Genomic DNA, 17,952 nt, shown 5'->3' with positions numbered 1-17,952 from the left:
TGGGCATGCATGCAAAAAAGTGACAGTATTGATCTAGCCATGAGGGCAGAGACGCCAGGGCATTATTTCCTTCCTGTAGGCCCCAGCTCCTAAACGGATCTCAATTCTAAAACTAAGGACTAAATTTCTAGCATGTGAATTTTTGGGGTGACAAACCATATCCAAATCATAGAATACCCTCATAAATGGGACCTAACGAGGGACACTAATAATAGTTCCCACCACCCTGAGCAGTTTAAAATACTTTAACATTACTTTAACTCAAAGTAAGAGAGTATTGCAAGTCTGCAAATTGAAAGGATCCAGCAGAATCTAGGTCCAGCCCGAGGCTTCCAGTAGAGTTCAAGGTTTAATTTGTTGCAGCCTAGAACTGACTAAGAGGTTATTTCCAACTTCTTGCAAGTCGGACGCCTTAAGGGAATCATTTTGGCAAATAATTCTGCTCCCTCAGCTGCTCATTGGCATGAGAACAAACCCAAGGCTGCAATTTCCTTCCCGACACTCTGCAGAGCTGTTGTGGGCCGCAGGAAGGGGAGAGAGTAACACCAATTAATTTCTCCTTGCCGCGTTGTGATTGGTCGTTTAATCCTAACATCTGCAGGAAGCAGCCATTAAGTCACTTTTTGGATCAGATTCTCTACCCTGGGTTCGTGCAGCTAATCAGTAATGGAGCTAGGGTTTGGCACTGAACCCATTCATTTTTCCTTAAGTGCTATGTTCTTCCCACCTTTCCAGGCCACTGAACAGGAACATATCAGATAAGCAGGGGCCATAAAATATAAACCCGAATTCTGCCGTTTAAAGGATGACTGGACGGGTTAGCAATTTAGAGATGTTTCCTACACCAGTGCTTCTCCGGCTCACCAATGTGTGTGGGGTCCGATGAATACGTAGAATCTGAACTCATTGATCCAAGTTGAACCTAAGCTCCATCTCTAGCTTCTAAGTGAGGCCAGGGCTACTTGGCCCTGACCTATACTTCTGAGCGCTAGTTGCATTCAAATCATGAGGAGGGGGTGTCTGCAAACATACTTGCTGTAAATCAAAACCACAGTAAGACAGCACATCCCCAACATGGCTACTCAAAACAAAGCCAAACAGAAAACAATACAAGTTGGGGCGGCTGTGGCGACTCCAAACCCTCCTGCAGTGCTGGGGGGAACATGAACGTGCAGCTGCTGTGGAGCACATGTGACACTTTCCTCGCTAAGCCAAGCAGAGAATTACCCTACGGTTTAGCAGTTCTGCTTCTGGGTATTTACCCACGAGTGTAGAAAACAGGTGTTCAAACTAGAACTTGTGTGTGGATGTGCACAGCAACAGTATTCGCAGTAGCCAAAGGCAGAAAGCACCTGGGTACCATCAGTGCATCCTTGGTTAATAAAATGCGGCACAGCCACACAACACCATTTCTAGGCTCAAAAAGGAAGGAGATACGGATTCACCCAACAGTGTGGATGGATCTGAAAATCATTTTGCTCAGCGGAAGAAGACAGGCGCAAGAGGTTGTGTGTTGTATGATTCTATTTATAGGAAATGTACAGGATAAGCAAATGCACTGGGTCAGAAAGCAGGACTGGTGGACACTAGTGCACCAGTGGTTTAATGGTTTGGAACTAGAGAGAGGTGATGGTTGCACAGCGCTGAATATGCTCAACACCCCTGAATTGTACCCTTTCAAATGGCTAAGGTGGTGAATTCTTTCTATATTTTACCAAGTTAAAACATTTTCTGGGCTCCTACCTCCAGAATTTCTGACTCGGGGGAGTATACAACGGGACACGAAAATTTGCATTTCTAATGGATCCCCAGGTGCTGCCGCTGGTTCTCCCTCATACTTTAAGTAATGAGGTCCTAGACTTTGACTTTGATACCAAGCAGCTTGCTGCAGTCTCAGAGATTATCAGGTCCCCAGCAAGCCATCTGACACTGATTTGAATTTCTGCTAAACCTGCCTCTCCTGTGTCACCAGAGTGGTTTGTATTTTTCAGGTTGGGAAAGTACAGTAGAGAAATGAACTTTGTTACCCTAGTTGACTTTGTGTCCCTGGAGGAGGCAGGTGTCGGTTTAGAGCCCCCTTCTATTCTCCTGAGATGAGCTCCTGCTCATCCTGACTTTGAAATGCACCATCGAATGAGTAAGCCACGGTGAGTACAGACAGGACTTGGTATCTTTCTCCATAGCCTCAGGCCGAAAGGCCACGATGCTTCTGCCCCTCCCTCATGTTAGTAGAGTTCTTGCTCACTAAACCCTTTCTCTCTCATAATTCATGTGTAGCAACATGTTAGATTCAGGCTATAAAAGAGGAATCTTCATGTAGGGATTTAGCATTGCTACTGTGAAGAGTTTCTGAGGTCCCGTGTTACCTCCAAACACTTCAGGAGACTTTAATCTCTTTGTCAAGAAAAGACAAGAATATGACCACTGGTGTGATCAATGGTGAATGCTGGATTCATTCGCTTGCCGGGCAGCAGACACAGGCAGGGAATAAAGGCACTGAGCAGCCGACTCACTGGGCAGAAGAGGCAGGGTTGGGTGGCGGTGTTCACAGAGCACCCATGAAGCAGGGGTAGGGAACTTGCTGGGCTGCGCGTGGTTTGTTAAATCCAGGGCCAGTTGTTGACTGGGGGTTTTAATCTGCACAAGTTGCCATAGGAAAATGGTGTAGACGGAACAACTTAAACAACAGAAAGCTATTTTCTCACGGTTCTGGAGACCGAAAGTCCCAGATCAAGGTGTCAGCGCAGTTTGTTTCTGGTGAAGGTTCTCTTCCCAGTTTGTAGATGGCCACTTTCTATGATCTCACATGATCTTTTCTTGGGCATGGTGAAAGAATGGGAGGAAGGGAGGAAAGAGAGAGAGAGGAGAGAAAAAGAGAGAGAGAGAGAGACAGAAAGAGAGAGAGAGACAGAGAGAGAGAGAACAAAAGGAGGCTGAACAACTCTTTAAGAACCCAATCCCAAGATAAAAGCATTAACCCATTTTCTTTCCTCCAGGTCACCTCTCATGAGGCCCCACCTCCCAACACTGTAAAGTTAGAAAATAAACTTCCAACACAGGCTTTTGTGCAGACAGATTCAAGGCAAAAGCTTCTATTATCTGTAAGACAGGGCATCAACATGAAAACACCTGTTCAGAAATATGGGTAACCCCTACAAAGTCATACTTCAGTATTTAATATTTGTTTGCATTAGTCTCAATGGTTTGAAATGCAGATTCTGGTCAGTAGGTCCAGGGTGGATCTGAATACCCCACATAGCAGACACGAGCTGCCGGAGATTGTAACACAATTCTAGGAAATGCTGAGCGTGTGGAGCCCTGTGGGCTGTTATGACGGCATTGTGAATCCCTCGAGTGGCCCCCATAACAGGAAGCCTTGCACAGAGCTCACTTCAGGCCATATTAAAACATGTTAATATATTCATTCATTTAAATTCCGCAGCACCCCAAAGTTGCATGTGCTATCATTATTCTTAATTTACATTTTAAAAGGCAGTGCCCATCAACACGAGGTGACTTTCCTGAGAACAGGTGGCTGAGCAGAGGCAGAGCCGGGACTCGCACACATGGCCTTGGCTCCTGAATCCAGGTCTCATGGCTGCTGTCTGCCACCCTGCCTTTTGCCCAGTGACCTCTGTCTATAAAAATCATGCTGAAGTGGAAACTCAGTTTAATCCCATAAGCCGTGGTTGCCACACAACCAACTGTTTGACTTTCAACAAATGGGTTTAACTTCTTTGGCCTTTCTCACCGTACAAGGAAGCAGTTAGATTTCACAGGCGAAGATTTTGTGAAACTTAAGAACCACTTAAAGGAAAACCAGCTGGTCATCTCTGGCAAGAAGGGAACCAGTTTCACGGCAGCCTCATGTGGTGTTGAAACTGCCTCAGTTGAGCCTCTGGGCTCTTCGTTTCAAAGTGACTAGGTCAAATCCCAAACTAAATTGAAACAAACTGATAAAATTTTTGGCTAAAAAGATAAGAAGTATGAAATAAAGCAGCCTTTATTTTAAGAATGTGGAAAGAGACTCCATGACCCTCCGGGGTCTGGCATTCTCTCTGGTGTGGGGGCACACATGTAGTTTAGGTTTGGGGTGGTGCCTAAGGGACATTAGTGATGCACAGGTAGTCCATTGGTGTTCATTTTGCGCCACAGGTAAATTGCCTAGGAGTGGGAAATGTGACCTCAAGATAGAGCCCCCAGCTTCCCACCAGCTATAGTGTCCTGTCTGGGGCAAAATCCTTTCACAAACACTAGGGCTGGGGATTTAGCTCATCGGCATAAGTGCCTGCCTTGCGAGTGTGCAGTCATGAGTTAGATTCCTGGTACCAAACAAAACAAAACAAAACAAAACAAAAAAGAAACCTTTAAAATAGAAGAGCTTACTAGTTTGCACTGGGGTGAGACCAGGCTTGATAGTAAGTCTTAATTCTCCCCGTACTCCTGACACCCTTGGGACTTTCTCTGCTCCATATTTGTGCTACAGCAAAAGTGACCCCCTAGGAGCTCTAGTCCTCCCCCAATCACGGTGTGACAATACACTTAAGTACCCAGAAATAAATAATAAAGCCATCTCTTCTCCACCATTTGTATCATTTCCCAACAAAGACAGTGGCTCAGGTTGGGTCGCATGCCCTCTCCACCCTGCCTTGACGTGCAGCTGAGATGTTACGGCTGGCCGGTGGCCTCATTAGCAAGAAGGTTGGGACTGGTGATAGACAGTACTCGCTGTAACACACAGGGATTCAGATGGGTGTGTTTTAAGACCTTTAACAGTTCTACAAGAACAGTGATTGCAGTTGATGTGAACTATTCTAGGTGTATGCACTTCAATGGCCACCTTTGTATTTCATTTGAATATATTATTGAGCTAATTGTGGATTTATCTAAAGTTGTAAGGAATAGAGAGATCTTGTGTATCTTTTACCCAGTGTATCTCAATAGTTCAGATTGTACAAAACTGTAGTACACAGCACACTGACAATGATAGCTTACTGATCTTACCATATTTCCCAATTTTTTACTTGTTTGTGCATATATGTCTGTGTGCAAGTGTGTTTGTGTACACTCATAATTTTATCATCTTATATTATTTTAAATGATATTGTGTGGCCTTCAAATAATTATTAAGTTGTGCCAAATTCAAGGCACAGATGCATTAAGTGCCCCTCAAATGGCTAATGTTTCCTTGAGCACTGCCTTTTAGAAAACCACACGTAGCCAGTACACTATGTTCTGTGAAATCTATATTTTCTCTGTTTGCAGAAATGCACTCAATTTTACAGGGGGTCCAGGAAGAGGCAGCTGAAAGACTCTGTAGAAACGAGGGTTTATCCTACCCAGGACAGACTGCGAGGTCATGATTTAATCTTTAAAAGACTGAGTCTTAACGTTAGACGTGGATGTGAGCCATAGTTTGTGGTCTCAGATACCCAAGCTGAGTGTTTTGAATGGAGTGGAGGTCTGTCAAGGGAGCTCAGGGCTAAGAAGCTGGGTGGACGTAGCATGCTTGACTCAGAGGATAAAAAAGACTTGGAAAAAAATGAGAAAAGGGAAAAAATAGAGAGTTTTTGTAAATAAGGAGGGGAAGACATGTTGAAGGAAGGGGAGGAAAATGGAGAAAAAAGAATCAAGAAATATCAAGTATAGGTACACATTCCCTATGACGAGTGTGGTCATACGTGTACCTAAAATGTACCAATAAACTTAATAAAAAAGAGAGATGTAGGCAGGGAAAAAGAATCAGCTACAGAATGCTACAGTAGGAGACTAAGGGCTCACATGTGCATCAAGTCCAGAAGGCAGGTAGCACCAGGATACATGGAAAGATAAGACCAGGAAAGCTTGGGGGCTCTTTGACGCCTGAACAGTTACCTGAATGTCTGGAGGGTTTTGGAAGAATACATTCCCATGAAGTCCTCCCTCTATGTGGAGATGTCTGTGGTTTCTTGAGGGTCAGTGCTGCTTCCTTTTAGTTTTAAAAAACATGGCGATCCGGTGAACACACATGAATGTACCCCTAAAGTGTGAAGCTCGGTAAGTTTAGACAGAAGTTCATACTCAACACCATCACCACAGCCAAAGCAGAAATTTATGTCTCAGAGTTTTGGAAGTTGGAAGCCTGAGCTCAGAATGCCAGCATGTCAGGTTGTTGTGAGGGTCCTAGTCGTTGCTTGAGGGTGACTGTCTTCTTACCTTGTCACACAGTGCAGACAGACAGTGAGAAATCTCTCCTGGCACTAAGGCTCCACACTCACGGTTTAACCTCCTCCCAAAGGCATCACTTGCAAGTGTCATCCACCAGGAGTTATGTCTTCAACGTGTAAATTTGGGAGACACAGTTCAATGCATACCTCTCCAACTTGGCAGGTCATCATCGATCTGCCTTTCTCATTGAACACTGATTGCATTTTCTAGAAGCCTTCACAAATAATCATAACAAAGAGTGTGCATTCATTTTTATTTAGCTCTTTCATTCACCAATGCAATCTTGAGGCCTCCACCTTGTTAGGCACATCACGTCTGTTCCTTTTCATGACTGAGAGGTGGTACCATCCACAGTTGTCCCACAGCTCCTCATCCACTCATCCAGGGGATCCTTCTTTGACCAGGGAAACCTTTGGCGAGACAGGGATCCCTGAGATCCAGGCCCAGGTCCTGGCTGCCTACGAGGTCTTCAGCGCTCTTTGCCTTTCTCCCTGGAATGCACACGGATTCATTTTCTGGTGCTGCTGTCATAAACTGAACAGTTTAGAACACTAGAAAGTCATTCTTTCATAGTTCCGGGGTCTGGAGATCTAAGTCAAGACGCTAACAGGACTGTGCCCTTTCGAAGTCTCTGGGAGAAGATCTGTCCTTGCTTGGATGTTTCTTCAGTTGTGACACCAAAGCTCCAATTTCTGCTCTTGTGCACATAGCTGCTTCCCCGTATCTCTGTGCATCTTCTCTTTTGACGTACTTATAAGGACAGTTATCATTAGGGTTAGGGCACATCCTAACCCAGTATAGGCTTACCCAGCACTCATTCCATGCCAATTGTGTGTTCCTGGATTTTATTACAAACAGACCAGTCCTGTTTTCTGAGTTCCTTTGATTCCAACTTGCGTGGCTCTTTCCTTCTAGCTGGTCCACTGACAAACCCAGGTTGGGTCTCAATATCGGTAGCTCCTAAACCAAATGTGACTTAGGAGGTTAAAGAATATCTGTCCCAGCCCAGGCCAAGTCCCTTTCCATACAAATGTCCCCTGATTTTCCATGGTATTCCTCAGTGCAACAGGTACTAAGGTCTGTTTTCAAATACCTGCCACAGGGGACTCAGTAGTGAATCCTGCCAAAAATATGTCACCTGGAACTTTGGAAAGAAGCACGGCTGAGGGGTGGTGAACAGGGGTTGTTTATTGCACAACGATGATCTTTTGCTTAAAAGTTGGGCGAGGGTGAGCCTTCAGCTTGGTCAGTCATTGTAACAACTGAGATGGAGGAGCTGAGTGCAAATGGAGCCACCAGATGGGAGTGGCGACGGGTACACGGGGACCATGGTGTGTCTGTCTGCTTTGGTCACCACTTATATCACTTACTGGGATGAGTTTGGTGGAGGGTAAACATTTATTGGGTGAGTAAATGAAAACACTGGACTTGATTCCCCCCCACCCATTTTTTCCCCCTGCAGGAGGGATCCCAATGCCAAAGATGGCAGCTTACAGCTCTGCGAAGGCAGCCCTGACTATGTTTTCATCAATTGTAAGACAAGAGCTTTCCAAATGGGGAGTAAAAGTCTCTGTGATCCAACCTGGAGGCTTCAGAACTGGTAGGTTGAACCTGATATCCATTGTACCATTCCAGAAAAATCTCGGAGGTCTCCTTGGTCTGAGAGAGCACAGAACTCTACGGACAGCCAGTGATCCGTTAAAGCAGTGAAAGCAGATTTGACTCTGTGTAGTGAGAGCCGCGCTCCAGTCCAATGCGTGCAGACGTTAGGCTTTTTAAGGGAAGAGGGCTGGGCGGGAGGCGCAGGGCTCAACAGAGCCAGCCGATGAGAAATGAGGGCTCCATCCCAGTCCAGCAGCTGGGAACGGAGGCCTTATCCTTCTGGGTGATCCCATCCCACAGGAGTGGCACTCAGTGCTTGGGGCAGATGCTTCTGAGCTGTAAGATGTATATGATCACAACTGAAAGAACTTTTGAGTAGATGCTCCCAGAAAGGGAGGTCAGGCGTCTGTCACCAGGGTGCATGGGGGCAGAACAGAGAGCAGGTTCTCATGCTCCAGTGAGCCTTCTCAACAGGCATTTAATGAGGTGCTGTGTCTCCTAGGGACCAGCTTGATGCTGCCAGAAGCTATCCTGGAAATACGATCAGGCCTTAGTGCAGGGGTAGGCTGGGGTCGTCACATCCCCTTATGATCTGTAGTCCTTGGTGTCTATCAAAGAGAGGTTGGGATGGGTGGGCATCATAGAAGAATTGAGGGGCAAGAGCGGTTGCTCCTCTGCTCCTTCCATGGAGGGGTTGAGTTGGCTCAAAACTTATAGCGAGCAGAGGCCATGATGGGTCTGAACCCAGGGCTCCTGACGGTGACTCAGCCTTTAGTGTTCAGGACTCACACTCTCTTCCTTGGTGACTGAGTTTTGTTTGACCTATAGACAAGAGAAGGAAATTTGGGGAAGACAACACAGGCAGGTCACACACAGCTCAGAAATGGTCCCAATTCTCACCACTGGAAAGAAAAGACTTTGGGGAAGTGTCTACCCCAAGAGCACTCTACCACTGGACTATGTCCTCTGCCCTTCTCGCTTTATTTTGAGGCAGGGTCTCCCTAAGTTGACCAGGCTGTTCTTGAGCTGTGGTTTTCCTTGGCTCAACTGGGATGACAGATGTGTGCCATCACACCCAGCTTTCCAGGATTCTGATCACTTCTGCTGCGTCCTCCAAACCTTTCTCCCAATGTATAATCTACAAGCCCCGTGTCATTGTGCTGATTTAGAGCTAGAGTTTATGTTCATGTGAAAGCCTAGGCTGAAAATGCTAGGTCACATTTACTAGCCTCTTGCTCCCTTTGACCAAGGATTTTGTTCTCTAAGGCTGTTTGTATTTTGAAGACTGTTTTTCTCTTTTCTTCTGAAGAACAACAGCTCACATCCTCTCATCCTGGGAGATAGCCACTCTTGGGTCTCTCCTGAAATCTTGGGGCAGAGCACCCCAAGGCTAAGTTCTCCTGGGACATTGCACATTTCATTGGCAATTTCAGTGACAAAGCATGTCTAATGAAAGGCCACAAACTGGGAAGTATTGCACACACACTAAAGAATAAGGGTTTGTATGCGCAAGATAAAATCTAAAGGAATTACTGAGCTTTTGGCTGGAAGCGCTTGGCAGCTGGGAACCTCACAGGGTAGTGGAGGAGGCTAAAGGTGCCGTGAGATTACCATGAGAGGGAGATTAAAGAAAGAGGCATTGATCACTCAGAGTGTGGGCCAGGACCAGCAGTAGAAGTGGACATAAGATGCAGGTGTTTCCTACCTGGTTGCTCTCATGGATGGAGAAGAATTGAGGGGACTTCATGGACCAGAGGAGTGGGTCAGAGGAAGTCAAGAGTGGCTTTAAAGGGAGGAAAAATAGCTAAGACCCGGTGGAGGAGGAAAATCACAAACTGGATTTCAGAAGCTGGCCGGAAGACCGAGAGTTTGGTGCACAGCCCAAAGACAAATTTCAGGGCACAACCACAAGACTCCATTTAACAAGACCACAGTCCGGCTGTCAAGGTCTGCTTCCTGGACTCAATGTGGTCACGACAGGTAACCTTTCTCTGGAGCTGCTCTTATAGGCGCTGGGCTACTCCCTTGTCACACGGCGCTGGTGTAGTTGACTTACTTAGATGGTATATATAATGTTGACACACAAACATAGGTTAACTGCTTATTATAAACATTCATGTACTTCATACCCAGATCAAAAATAAAACAAGACTAGCACCCAGATGCCGTTCTTTGAACCTGCTTTCTCAGGGCCCATGGAAATACTGCTATGCCCACTTTATGGGCGAGGATTCAGATTAAAGCACATAAAGTGTGTAACGTGCTAAGCATAGAAAGTGTGTTAGCTATTTTTATTGCGGAGCACTAATAACATCTCATCTGCCTCCTTGAACGTCTTCAGAAGCTCCCCACGTGACGTTCCCCATCACAACCCTCTCCCGCTCCCCCACAGTAGCTGCTCCCACCATCTTGCACGACAGGGCTTGGCTTCACTGGTTTTCTAACTTTAAATGGCATCAGTGTATGTGTATCCTCTAGTGTCTCGTTTGTTTGTTACACGCTGTGATGGTGTGATTCATCTATGTCGTGTGTAGCTGTGGTGTATTCGTGTTCACTGTTGTACGCTTCTCTGTGAATACGATGTCATTTCCCTACCATTGATGAGATAGTTGGGTCACTTCTCACTTGGGACAATTACGGACAGTACAGTTATGGACATCCTAGTACACACACTGTGGGTTTTGTGCCTAGGAATTCTCCTACGAGAGCGTCCCGAAAGTGACTGAGTGACACATTTTACCTGTCTTCATTTCATCTTGGCAATACCAAAATATTGTTGCAATTTGCACTTCTACCTTGTCTACATTTAAAATCTTCCTAGGCACATAACGATTCTGTATACTTGCGGAGTTCAGCGCAACAATGCAGCAGGTGTACACGGTAGGAAAGGACACAGCAGGATAATGAGCATTTCCACTTCTTACATATTGATGATTTTCCTCTTTTATTGAGACCATGTCTCACTGCATCGCCCAGTGTTGCCTCAGATTCATGAATTTTGGTGCCTCAGCTTCTGAGGAGCTAGGAACACAGAGGCATGACCCCATGCCTGGCTTTATCATTTCTTTCTGCTTAGAACATTTGAGCTCTTCTCCTCTTGCTCTTTATAAAATGAGTAAGGAGAAGGTTCGAGTGACATTAGTCTCAAGTGAGGGCACATAAATGAGATGGGTAATACACCCCAGGGTGGGCGTCCCACGCCTACCTCACATGTGTGTGCCTCATGTGTATATTTAAAGAGAGGTGGAAGCAGGGAGAATAATCCACCAGGAGGCAGCTGAGGAGCTTCTGAAGACGTTCAGGGAGGCAGATGAGATTTTATTAGTGCTCCGCAATAAAAATAGCTAACACACTTTCCATGCTTAGCACGTTACACACTTTATGTGCTTTAATCTGTGTCCTCGCCCATAAAGTGGGCATAGCAGTATTTCCATGGGCCCTGAGAAGACAGGTTCAAAGAAGTGAAGCCTCTTCTCAAACTAAAGAACTGATGAGAGGCAAAGATGTGATTGGATCCAGGTCACGTTAGCAACTTCATGATGTGTTTCCCCAAAGTGACAGATGGTAGCTTTGGCACTCGTGAAAGGTTTGGGGGACTCTAGACAGGGTATTCACAAGAATGATCAGAAAACCCACGAACTGGAGAGATAAAGGACTCCCTTAGCCCGTGAAGGCAGAGACTGGGGGAGACACAGGAAGGACAGTAATTCACACAAGCAAGCTTGGGAAGACTCAGAACTCCAGAGAAACCGCCGTGGTAATTGTTTCTTCAGGTACAGTGCTGTGCTTTTATGAAAAGAAGCCACTGAAGCCGCATTTCCATTCCCTGAGTGAAACTGGATTTCAGTGGCTCACATCTCCGAAGCAGGCTCCCCTACAGTCCCAAAATCCCAGAGTCACCTGGGCTGGCAAACAGAGGTCATCCCACAGCACCCCCACCCCAATCATGCTCTGCAGGAGGGAGGTGGTGGCTGGGACCTTTTTAGTGAGCACTGCGCTTGGAGTTATGAAAATTCAAAATGTACGTGTCTTGAACCGTGGGGACTCTGGTCCCCAGAAATAAAGCCAGAGTAGAAACAGACAGATTGTGCAAGTCTGCCTAATGCAATGTCAGAGAAACCTAGACACGGCTGGAAATGCCTTTGGGACCTGACTTCCCACCAGCTTCCCCTGCTCTGTTTAAATCTATAATCCTTTCTTGCTGGAAGTCTACAAGCTCCTGACCGGGGTGCGGCATCTGCGTTATTACGAAGGGGGAAAAAATAAATTCCTGGACAGTACATACAGTCTGATGCTTTTTGTTTTCATTCTTTTCTGGTGAAATACAGTGAAACCAAAGCCTACTGTATTTATACATTATGAACAAGGAGAGAGTCGGAGGACCTTAATACAAGGGCTGTACACATGTTGTTACTCGCTTCATAATGAAGTTTATGTAGTGAAGGGGTACTGCTGCTGTTTTAAAGTAAATATATTGTATTTAACTTCAGATAACGAAGCATTGCTACCACATTAAAATATATTCATATTTAATCATCTTATTTATGTATAAAAATTTAACTCTGTTTAAATCATATTAAAATTACATCTAATATATATTTTAAAAATTAAAATGACATTATTCTACACATCTTTTAAGTTAATATATTCAATTTCAAATATAAATACTTCTCTATAAGCAACACTTCTGTACTTGATGAATTATGTATGTTATATAGATATATGAATAGAATGTATGTAATAAGTGTTATATTATAGGCTGTATTCTATGCTATGTATATTCAATAATCACCAAAACTCATGTGCTGCATTAGAATGCCAGTGGCAGCTGTGTTTGTAAGAGCCTCAAGCTGAAGACAATACAAATGTCCATCACAGCGTATTGGATAAAAATCATGGCATATTTGTGCAGGAGAAACCTATGCGGCAAAGAAAATAAGCATGCTGTACGCAGATGGCTTTTGTCCTGAGCAAAGACGCACACACTTGTGTTTCCACAGCGTTTAGCAGCAGACAAGACGTGTGTGCCCTGTTCACGAGGGTGGTGGCTCTCGGGAAAGGGGTAGGGGTGACTCCAAGGCTCGCTCGGTTCTGCTCTTGACCTGGCTGCTGGTTACATGGGCTGACTCTGTATTCAAAGCCAAGCGAAGTGTGTGTGCTCTTTTCTGTCTGTAGGTTTAAAAACAGAACTAAATGGCCTTATGAAGCACATCTTTTAAAAGGTGTTTACAAGCACTCGTCCTTCAAAGCAGAGGCCAGTTCTGCTTTCTGTCCTGACACACTCAGGCCTTCCCAGAACCTGACCTTTTCTTATTTTTTTAATGTCCCAGGTATTGCAGGCACGAGTGACATATGGGACAGGGAAGAGAAGAATATCCTGGACCACCTGCTCCAAGAGCAGCTGAGGGACTACGGCCAGGACTACATTCTCCATCAGACAAAGTTTAACAAATCCATAGGTGGTGTTTGCAACCCGGACCTCAGCCCGGTGCTCCAGGACATCCAGCACGCCATCTCTGCGCAGAACCCCGCTCCCTTCTACTCGCCAGGGAAAATGGTTTCTCTGTGGCTCCACTTCGCCACCATTTGCCCTACCTCTTTACTTGATTATCTTGTTAAAAAAGTATTAGTCTTGGATGTGTTTAAGCCCAGAGCTCTACACGTGCCTAACTAGAAGCCCACAGTGTCACAGTCTTTCCAGAAGGACTGTGCCTGGTGGTGGCTGCTGCTGGCTCCCCAGGGAAGTGGCTGCTGAAGTTTGACTGTGGCAATCTCTCTTTGTCTCTGTCTCTCTCTGTCTCTCTGTCTCTGTCTCTGTCTCTGTCTCTGTCTCTGTCTTTTTCTCTCTGAGACAGGTCTTACTATATAATTCAAGCTGGCCTTGAACTCACTGCGTAGCTCAGGCTGGCCTCAAACTCGGGGTCATCTTTCTGGCTCAGCCTCTGGTGTGCTGGGACGACGGGCCCGCGCCATCATGCCCACTATGCAATTTCCTAAAATAAGACAGCAATGAAGTTTGCTCTATCGATTAATTCCTCATTTTATGAAAGGTTTTTCTGCAGCATACAATGCTGAATGGAACCATTTTACCTACAATAGATCTTCTTTCCACATTGGGGTATCCTGGCAAGCCTCACCCCTGCGATCAGCCACTAAATGGACTTCATAGCCTAAATCCTTTCTGGTCATCTCAACAGAACGTGCAGCACCTTCACCAGGAACAGAGTCCATCACAAGAAAGCATTTTCTTTCCTCATTGGAGAGAAGCAGCGCATCGCCATTCAAGTTTGGTTGGGAGGGTGCAGTGACTCTTGGGGTGAGGTGGGGAGGACTGGGGAGCGGAGCGTCACGGGGATGGGCAGTTGACAGTGAGTGGGTGCCCCAGAATGACTGGCCCAGATCACTGATCACCAGAACAGATGTAATAATGAAAAGAGTTGAAAATAATCTCAGATATTACCAAAATGTGACAGAAATGCACAGCGCACACGCGCTCACAGACTTGACCAGTGCCTGGCTGTCTCAAAACCTCAGTCTGTAAAAAGGTCGATGTCATGTAAAGCAAACCACGATGAAGAGAGGTATCCCTGCCTCTTCTCGTTCTTCTTTTTTCTTTTTTTGTCTTTTTCCTTTTTTATCGGTACTGGGGATCGAACTCACGACTGCCTGTTTGCAAGGCAGGCGCTTATGCCGCTGAGCTAAATCCCCAGCCCCTCTCATTCTTGTTTTATAAACGAGGCAGGGCATCTTTAGCAAAAACAACAGCTTTGCTGGGATTCTTCACATACCACAAAACCCACCTTCTACAGTCTGTAATTCTGTGGGTGTTTGAAGATTCAGTTTGCAATCCAGTGCTACTAACTTGAGAACGTCTTATGTTTTAAAGAAACCCTGCACCTGTTAGCACCTCTACTCCCACGTCCAGTCCCTGGCACTTCCTCCTCTACTTTCTGTCTACGAATTTGCTCATCCTACAGATTTCATATTAATAAAACGATATGTCACGAGGCCTTTTGTGAGTGACTTCTTTCACGTAGCGTCGGGTGTTCAGCGTTCACACACAGGACACCGCGTGCTAGCACTCTAGTCCTCTGTGGTACAGAATTACCACTCATGCTGTGGATGCACCCTGTGTCCTGTATCCAGCATCATCCAGTGGGCAGGTGGTTGTTTCCACCTGTTGGCTCTTGCGAGCAGTGATGCCGTGAGCAACTTACATGGCAGTTGCTGTGTGGACACATTGTCAGCTCTCTGGCCCACACCCAGAGGAGTGTACCTCCTGGGAGCTGCTAAACCTTTCGCCAAAACAGCTTTACCCGGGGTCGCAATTCCTCCACATCCTCACCAGCGCTTTCTATTGTCTTTTTTTTTTTTTATTTTTTGATTTTTGGCACCCTCGTAGGTGTGAAAGAATGTCTCACTGTGATTCCGAGCAGGATTTTCCTAATGAATGCTGAAATTGCTTGTTTTTTGCATATATTCGCTGGCCATTTTGATATCATGCAGATTGCATATTTAAGTTTTTTCTTTTATTTTTTCACTTTTAAAAATTAGTTACACAAATCAATAGGTTTCACTTGGCAGAGCTGCACACGTACATAATACACCTCACCCATTGTTATGTCCCCCCGTTACCCGCTTTGCCCAGGCTCCCCGCCGGGTCTCCTGGGTGGGGAGAAGTGTCGGTCTGTGTAACGTGTTTGGTTTCCACTGTCTGCCTCACACCTCCCTCCCTCTCGCCCATTTTCTCCTCTTGTCTGGTAGAAGTCTCCTGTGCACTTCCTTGTCACATCTTTTAGGTATCGTATGTTAGAATAAATATGGGCTATTTGTATTTCTGGCTTATTTTGCGCAGGATGATGGCTTTTAATCCATTCTTTGTCCTAAAAATAACAGCATTTTGTTCTTCCTTGTGGCTGAATTATTGCTCAGGGCAAATAAACACCACATAGTATTTGTTCATCCCCTTGTTGGTGGACACCTGCGTTACTTCCATATCTTGGCTATTACGAATTACGCTGTACTCAACCTGGGTACACAAATATCCTTACAGTACGCTGACTTAAAGTGTTTGTGTATGTACTAAGGAGTGGTTTATGAGGATCAAGTGGCAGCTTGAGTTTTAGCTTTTTGAGAAACTTCCGTATTGAGTTCCACGGTGGCTGTGTAATTTAATTCCCTAAGGAAAGGCAGCCCCTGCCCCTGACCTTGCCAGCTTTTCTTGGCTTTGTATCCTTGATGAACGCTGTGCTGACTGTGGTGACATCAGTGTGGTTTTGATTTGCAGTTCCCTACTGGTTAACCGGGTTAATGCTTCCATATATTCACTGGTCATTTGTACTTCTCTTGAGAAGTGTCTGTTCCGTTCTTCTACCCATTTATCGATTGGGCTATTTGATTTTTTTGTTGCTCATTTTTTTGTTGTTGTTGGTAACAGGGATTGAACTCACAACCTTGCACTCGCCAGGCAGGCACTTATGCTGCTGAGCTACATCTCCAGGCTTGTTTAATTTTTGTATTTTTTTATATACTGTGATATTACTCCTCGGTTGGAAGAGTAGCTGACAGAACTTTCTCATAGTCTACAGGCCGTCTCTCCACTCTGTTACTCACTTCCCTTGCTGCATAGAAACCTTAATTTGACATAGTCCTATATGCTGATCCCTGCTGTTCTTTCTGTACTGTTGGACTCCTAATCGGAGAGTCTTGGCCTGTGCATAGGGCTTCAAGTATTTTCCCCATGCTTACTTTTAGAAGTTTCACAGTCCGGACCTCGTACCTAGGTCTTGATCCATCCTGAACTGATTTTGGTGCGGAGTGAAAGACTGGGATCCAGTTTCAATCCTCACACGTGGAAACGCAGGTCTCCTGCCACCATTTGTTGAAGAAGCTGTGTTTTCTCTAACCTGTGTTTTTGGTTCCTTTCCCAGAATCAGATAACTCTGCTTGCTTGGGTTTGTTTCTGTGCCCTCTATTCTGATCTACCTGTCGATTCTTGTGCTAGAACCATGCTGTTCTTGTCCCCATTTTGTGGTATAATTGGGCACTATGAGGCCCCCAGCCTTGCTCTTTTTGCTTAGTATTTCTTTGGCTATCCTGGGTCTTTTTATTTCCATACACATTTTGAGTGATTATTTTCTCCTAGTCCTGTAAGTAATGGCATTGCTATTTAATGGGGATTGAATGAAACAGTAGGTCACTTTTGGTGTGGACAATATGGCCATTTGGACAAAATTAATCCTGCCAATCCATGAACATAGGAGATCTTTCCATCTTCTGATGTCTTCTGCAATTTTTTTCTTTAGTGTTCTGAAATTGTAAAAGTCCTTCACCTCCTTGGTTAGACTGATCCCTGAGTGTTGTGTTTTATTTAAACTGCAGTGAGTACACTTATTTTCCTGATTTCTTTCTTGGCTGGTCCATTATTGGTGTATAATAAAACTATTGATTTTTAAATGTTAATTTTATATGCTACAACTTTGTTGATTCATTTATCAATTCTAAAAGTCTTTTGGTGGACTCCAGAGGTTTTTCTAAGTATAAGCTCCCTTCGTCTGCCCAGAAAGATCATCTGATTTCTTCTTTTCCTATTTGATTTCTTTCCATTTTTCTCTTGTCTCATTAATCTCACTAAAACGACAGGAACTGTCGAGCGAGAGTGGAGTACGGATGTTCCTGATGAGGTGGCTCTCAACCCTGTGCAGTAGGTAAGGGAATTAATTAAAGGTCAGGGAGTCCATAGCCACACAGATAGCAAAAATCAGAGCTGGAATTAGTATCGAGGTAGAACTCTATTGCCTGGCCAGAGAAGAGAGAGAGGGGGTGGGGGGGGGAGGATGACTTGGGGGCGGAGAGAATCCTCAAGGCCTTCTCACAGTGCACCGATGTCCCTAACTACTCTGTCCAAGGTATTAACAGTATTGCAAGGAATCAGGCTTTGTGAGTCTTCTCTCCCTTCTGCTAGATGTCCTGGAGTCTCCAGTCCAGTCAGGGCCCCAGAGACCTCTTTACAGGCCCCAGGTGTGAGGGTGGCTGGTGTGGTGCCGTGGTGACTATCTGAGGATCTGAGAGCCAGCGTGGTGACCCCAGGAGCCCGCTTGATCCTTAGGGCAGTAGCAAGTGTAACAGAGGCGTGACCACATT

At 45.3% G+C, this 17,952-nt stretch overlaps 1 protein-coding gene across 4 annotated transcripts in view; it reads left to right on the top strand.

Annotated features, from left to right (window-relative positions):
• Nucleotides 1-14,816, top strand: part of Hsd17b2 (hydroxysteroid 17-beta dehydrogenase 2) — a 65,613-nt gene extending 50,797 nt beyond the window's left edge. For all 4 annotated transcript variants that reach the window (XM_063247744.1, XM_013148725.2, XM_063247745.1 and 1 more), the window contains exons 4-5: nucleotides 7,670-7,807; nucleotides 13,140-14,816. In XM_063247744.1, the coding sequence (XP_063103814.1) occupies nucleotides 7,670-7,807; nucleotides 13,140-13,483 (482 nt within the window). In that variant the 3' untranslated portion in view covers nucleotides 13,484-14,816. The remainder of the gene's footprint in view (nucleotides 1-7,669; nucleotides 7,808-13,139) is intronic.
• The last annotated feature ends 3,136 nt before the right edge of the window (nucleotides 14,817-17,952 follow it).

This window comes from Cavia porcellus, unplaced genomic scaffold (genome assembly GCF_034190915.1).
Source record: "Cavia porcellus strain 051 isolate PalLab524CR breed Dunkin Hartley unplaced genomic scaffold, mCavPor4.1 scaffold_4, whole genome shotgun sequence".
Classification (NCBI taxonomy): Eukaryota; Metazoa; Chordata; class Mammalia; order Rodentia; family Caviidae; genus Cavia; species Cavia porcellus.
This window is presented reverse-complemented; position numbering and strand designations above follow the sequence as displayed.